The sequence below is a fragment of the Octopus bimaculoides genome, chromosome 3, assembly GCF_046866305.1.
Source record: "Octopus bimaculoides isolate indiv1 chromosome 3, ASM4686630v1, whole genome shotgun sequence".
In the NCBI taxonomy this organism is placed as follows: Eukaryota; Metazoa; Mollusca; class Cephalopoda; order Octopoda; family Octopodidae; genus Octopus; species Octopus bimaculoides.
Genome location: NC_142930.1, coordinates 136,099,520 through 136,105,519, shown reverse-complemented (window position 1 = coordinate 136,105,519; position 6,000 = coordinate 136,099,520). Strand labels below are relative to the sequence as shown.

Genomic DNA, 6,000 nt, shown 5'->3' with positions numbered 1-6,000 from the left:
AATTTGATTTACCATCCATATTCTATCCCGTATTTAGTTACGGCCAGCTTTATGTGGCCTTAAGTCGTACAAGAAGGAAGGAAAACTTTAAAAATTCTTTTGAAAGAAACAAGCAATCAAGAGATGTTAGTTGCGGAGAGATTTTCAACAAAAAATTTGGTAATGAAAGAATTAGTCTAAAAACTTGGTTTTGTACCTTATTTATATACAAAATACCACAATTAGCTGTCATTTTTTACTGCACGGGGCCAGCTAGTATATATATATCTTTTGGCCTAATGACCATCCTGAGATACATCAAACTAGGTCAACACACAAGTTGACAAAAAAATCTTACAAACCAAATACAAAAATGAAATACACTGAAGCAATCTCCTGTTGTATTTACAATAATAACTTGATGTATGATGATGTGCTTGCAACAGATTATATAGTTGATTGTTTATGCACTCCCCATTACTTCCTTTACGTGTCTAATACCACTTTTATTAACTTTCAAGAAATGTATTCTGAACTGGATTATAGGATGATGTAATTGAGTATTGCCTTATATTTATTTATTTATTTATTTATTTATTTTTTTACTTGAATAGCAGGCACGGCTGTATGGTTCGGAAGCTTGTTTCTCAACCACATGGTCTCAGGTTCAATCACACTCCATGGCACCTTGGGCAAGTGCCTTGGGTCAACCGATGCCTTTTAATTGAATTTGCTTGGCAGTAGCTCCTGTCATGTGTATGTGTGAAAGTGTTTGTGTCTCCTTTAATAAATAGGAGGGAAGATATTACCTCACTTAGAAATAGATGGGGGTTGGCATCAGGAAGGGCATCCAGCAGTAAAAAACCTGTCACTCAAATATTCAAAAGAGAAAGTCTTTGTGACTCTCTTCAGATCCACCATCATTGGTGGAAGGAAGTGGGGGAAGTTATCTTCAGATTGAAGACCTAAACCAAAAGCTTGGAACAGAACGGACTCCAGTAAAAGCATTGCAATGTAACAGTATTTGTTTCTGCTAAGGCAGTGAGCCGACAAATATCTTAGCATACCAGGCGAAATGCTTAGCAGTATTTTGCCTGTCTTTACATTCTGTGTTCATATTCCACTGAGGTTGACTTTGCCTTTCATCCTTTCGAGGTTGATAAATTAAGTACCAGTTGCATACTGGGGTCGATCTAATTGATTCGCCCCCTCCCAAAAAATTTTGAGCCTTGTGCCTAGAGTAGAAAAGAATATTTGTTTCTGCTACTCCACAGCTCTTACCATACATGTCAACTAAGCAATGTTTCTGTTGCCTTACTATATAGTTGTCAGCTGTATAGCATCTTTTAACTCTTCATTGAACTGAACCATCAGAAGACAATTTGTATTTTAGTAATGGATGCTATAAACTCTAGCAACACAGCAAAGAACACTTTTTCACAATAAGTCATTTAAAAAAAGACAGCATGAATGTTTTTGCTCTTTTGATTAATCCTAAAGCCAACAGAAAGCTGAACTGGCCCTACTATCTAATTGGCACGATTTTCTTATTAATCACAGATGGACTGATAGATTAAAGACTTGAATGAACACACTAATCTGATGGGATTTGAAACCCTAATGCAGGAAGAAAAAACTAAATAATTTCTTTGTACTCTTCTGCCATCACACACAATTCAACAGAATCTGTAAAAATATTTTAGGTTTGTGCATTAAAACATGTTACAACTGACAACAGTGGCATTTATGTGTGTGTGTGCGTGTGTTTTCATACACACACAGAGACATATATGTATATGTGTAAGTGTGTGCATGCGTGTGTGTGTGTATGTATGTTTTCATACATACACACACACATATGATATATATATATATATATATAGGTGTATGTGTGTGTAGGTTTGTGTGTGTGTGTGTATGCATTTATCAGAAAGAAGGAAAAGATAATTATCTCTCAATTGGTGTAAACAACAGTTTCCATTTCAGGTTTGAAAAAGCTGAATAATGTTATGCTTGTGCAGCGAACACTTTCATCCCATTGTCTCACTCTAAACCAATCTTTGTCACAACAACATCAGTAAATAAAAGAAGTAAGAAACATTGTTTTGTAAAAATTACACAGAAACTTTATAGGTAGTTGATAAAAAATAATTTCACAACTTTGTTTGCAGAGTTGAATTCTGTTTCAGTTAAATACATTTTGTTCTGGTATTAATGATGGTAGTTTTGCCCACTGTGACTTGAGGCGAATATTTCGTTGCAGTTGTTGTTCATGTCTGAAATAAGTAGACAGATGGAATATTTAATAACAAGGCTACACAATTTCAAATTACACCATACAGCAAATGCATTAGCAGAAAATATGAAGTGGTCACACTTCTTCAAAAAGTTTGTGAGAATTGATCATCAATGTTTGCACGAATGACCAAACTGACGTGTTCAATTACACCAGCAGCAAATATTTACTCAGTAGAAGTAGTTCTTATCACTATGTAAAAATTAACGGCTTTCCAAAGACTATTACCAGGGACATAAGTTTTAATAAAATGTTCTGTATGTGTGCAATTAATAAAGAGTTTGGAAAACACCAAAGACACAATATAAATATTAAAAGGTAGAATTAACAAACATTAGAGATGCATGATAAGATAAAAGTGAAGATCTTGAAAGTATTGTCCACAATAGCTAGTATTATGTCAAAGATAAGGACTGTTTAACCAGGTCAAGTTATAGCAAAGCATTTCAATGCTTTTTAATTTGAAATTGCTCTCCATGTTCATGTTGGAATCAAAGTTGTTCTAAACACAACTGAGTAAATGTAAGAGTCTTTATATGTGTACTAGCAGTATAACCCGACCTTGTCCGGGTGTGACTTATTATGTCATCTACGATAAGTCTTGCTAGCTGAAAATCAACTAAAAAAGAAAGCCTTACAACGAAAAAACCCTTATGATGTAAATATGTTCATAATTCAAAAGACGATGAAATTAATAGGGAAAGTCTGAAGGCTGTTTAGCGTAAAATTATTAAGCATACGTAAATTTCATCCGTGCAATTGGCTATAGAAATGCTTGTGCAAAACAACTTTTTGCGCTGCCCTGATTACACATAGCAGGGTAATCCCTTTTAGCAGGAGCTGGGACGGCAATTTCTGATGAAGCAATTGCTGGCGATCTGTTGCTACACAGTTTTGCCAGAATTCTATCAGATTGGGCAGATGTTGATGCACCATTTTGCATTATGTTCAAAATAGCTTCTGGAATGTGGTGCATTACTGCAGTCTGTGGCTGTCATTTTAAACCGGTTGCTGTCTTTCCCCAGCAAACTCTCTTCTTTGGAGGCATAATCTATGTATATATTAAACAGAACAACAAAAGTTATAATAGATGGCAGTGTCGGTACTTTTCTCATATCTGTAATTTTTCAGATTAACACCCGCACAATTACCCAACCCTAATCCTAACACTAACCCTAACACTAACCCTAAACCCTAACCCTAACCCTAACCCTAAAAACCGTAACCGTAACATTAATCCTAAACCTTAACCCTGACCCTAAAACCCTAACCCTAAGACCCTAGTGAAAATCTTGGTAAATTTACAAAACATTGACAAACATGAGTTATATTTTACTGAATGATTGTGTACTTGCACGTGTATGCTTTTGAGAGAGCGAGAGAGGAAGAGGTAGAGAGGGGGAGAGAAAGGAATAGGGGTAGTTAAAAGTTTTCTTATGACTGCTTCTCTTCACTGCCTATTACTTCATTAGAAATCTAAGGATGCACATAAGCACATAATAGAGAAAAATGAAACAAATATGGACAACTTGCTCCGAAACACCACCGAGTGGGGAACACTTCTCAAAAATAACCTGCAGTTGTTTCCTTCAAAATTCCTACATGCTTGAAATGTACATACATCAAGATACATTTGTACAAAATTTCATGAAAAAATATTCATTTTCCTGGAAGTTAAGAGGAATTTAAGTGGAATTTCCGAATATTGTACCCCACCCCCTTCCAAAACACTTTCACGGAAAATTTTTGTATATTTGGAATCTACATAATAAATAATATATGCATAGAAAATTTCATAAATAAATATTCATTTTTATGAAAGTTATGACCTTCCAAAGTTGGGGGATACAATTCTGTAGTTATGCCATCAATGTTTTGTAAATATATCACGACGTGAATGACTGTGTTTACTTGCAAGTGTATACGTTTGAGAGAGCGAGAGAGGAAGAGGGGGAGAAATGAATAGAGATTGAGAGCAATGTGTATGTTGTTGTCACAGGTCAAGTATGTGTGGTTGTGTGTGTTTTTACGTATCTATGTTATGAAAAATAGGTAAAGAATACTGAGATGAAAGTTTAATCTATGACGTTGTATGTATCACTTTCTCTCTCTCTCCCTCTCCCTCTTTTACTTTTACTCTCTATATTTTTATGTTGAGCGCGTGTGTAAGAATGGCGTTCCAGATAGCAGGGATGAAATATAAAAGTTGCTAGAAACAACAGCCAAATCTCCCTTAAATCACACAAAGTAAACGGAATTTTAAAAATCTAATTACTGCACTGGAAAGTTCAGATCGAGAAAATTCCATTGATGTAAAAAATTTTACGAAAAAGTGGCAAATGTGGATTTCTATAAACATTCAAAAAGGCTTCACACAAACACACAACTTCAGATTTATATATTAAGATTGATATGTGCTTAATATAGAAATACCTCATGTACAAGGAGTTTCTTTCTGGAAATGTCTAAAACGTAAATAAGACAAAATATCAGTCAAGGTCCCAGCAATATATTTCAAGTTACTTTCAGAGATTTCACTGAAAATTCTTTCTAGAATATTTAATTGAATTCCTGAGAAAAAATAAAAGCTTGTTTCTAAACAGGAACACCAAAATGAAAAATAATGAAAAAATGTATTTTTAAATCATAAATAGCATGTAGCATTATATAGTTGTTTCCAAGTGCATGAGACAACAGATAATAGCCACTGCAACTAAGCCTAATCTGATTTATAATATGTTAAAATCAAGCTTATGCTATTTCTTTACTGCCCACAAGGGGCTAAACATAGACGGGACAAACAAGGACAGACAAACGGATTAAGTCGATTATATCAACCCCAGTGCCTAACTGGTACTTATTTAATCGACCCCGAAAGGATGAAAGGCAAAGTTGACCTCGGCGGAATTTGAACTCAGAACGTAGCGGCAGACGAAATACCGCTAAGCATTTCCCCCGGCATGCTAACGATTCTGCCAGCTCGCCGCCATGAAATCAAGCTTATGCAATAAATGAACATGTTGTCTTGTTAAAGGTGGACTTCAACACTAATCGCATAAATAATAAGGCTAAATTTGCTTTCATATCATGAAATAATTTTTCTGTTTATGAAATAACAGTGTATGATATATTAATATAAGATATCCTACACTATTATTTTCTTTTGCTGATGGCCACATCTATAAGGGGTTGCTGAAAAATTCCTGGCTTTAATTCCTGCAAAAGGCCTGGCTGGAGGACTAATCTTCTGAGTTCTTTTACAGGGCTTAGAAAAAACTGCAATAAGTGTATGAATCTGAGAAGGGAACCACACACACACACAAGAAGTTCTTCCAGTTTCCATCTACCAAATACACCCACAAAGCAGTGATTGTCTTGAGGCTATAGTAGGAGACACTTGCCCAAGGTGCCATGAAGTGGAACTGAATCTAAAACCATGTGGGTAGAAAGCAAACTATTTACCTCACAGCCACTCCTACAGGCAAGGATGGTGACTATAAAATTTGAAAATTAAAATTTCAAAATATTCATCACTGTGTGTATTATAGTTTGGAATCAAGATTAGAATTGTATGAACTGAATTGACAATCCAAATGCTCATGAATCATATCAGATTGTGTACAACTGGCACCATGTGATCCCTGATACAACTATAACCAATTGTATAGTTTTCATAGAGAAACAGTAGCTAACATAAAAGGAGGTGCTGAAAAGTTCCTAGTTTT

The 6,000-nt window shown here is 35.1% G+C and overlaps 1 protein-coding gene across 2 annotated transcripts in view; it reads right to left on the bottom strand.

Moving 5' to 3' along the window:
• Positions 1-2,079: 2,079 nt before the first annotated feature.
• Positions 2,080-6,000, bottom strand: part of LOC106875092 (WD repeat-containing protein 93) — a 105,012-nt gene continuing 101,091 nt past the window's right edge. Inside the window, exons 15-16 of one of the 2 annotated variants that reach the window (XM_089349704.1) lie at positions 4,709-4,740; positions 2,080-2,255 (exon numbers count right to left, since the gene is read on the bottom strand). In XM_089349704.1, the coding sequence (XP_089205830.1) occupies positions 4,710-4,740 (31 nt within the window). In that variant the 3' untranslated portion in view covers positions 2,080-2,255; position 4,709. The remainder of the gene's footprint in view (positions 2,256-4,708; positions 4,741-6,000) is intronic. The other variant, XM_014923069.3, reaches the window with a different exon arrangement.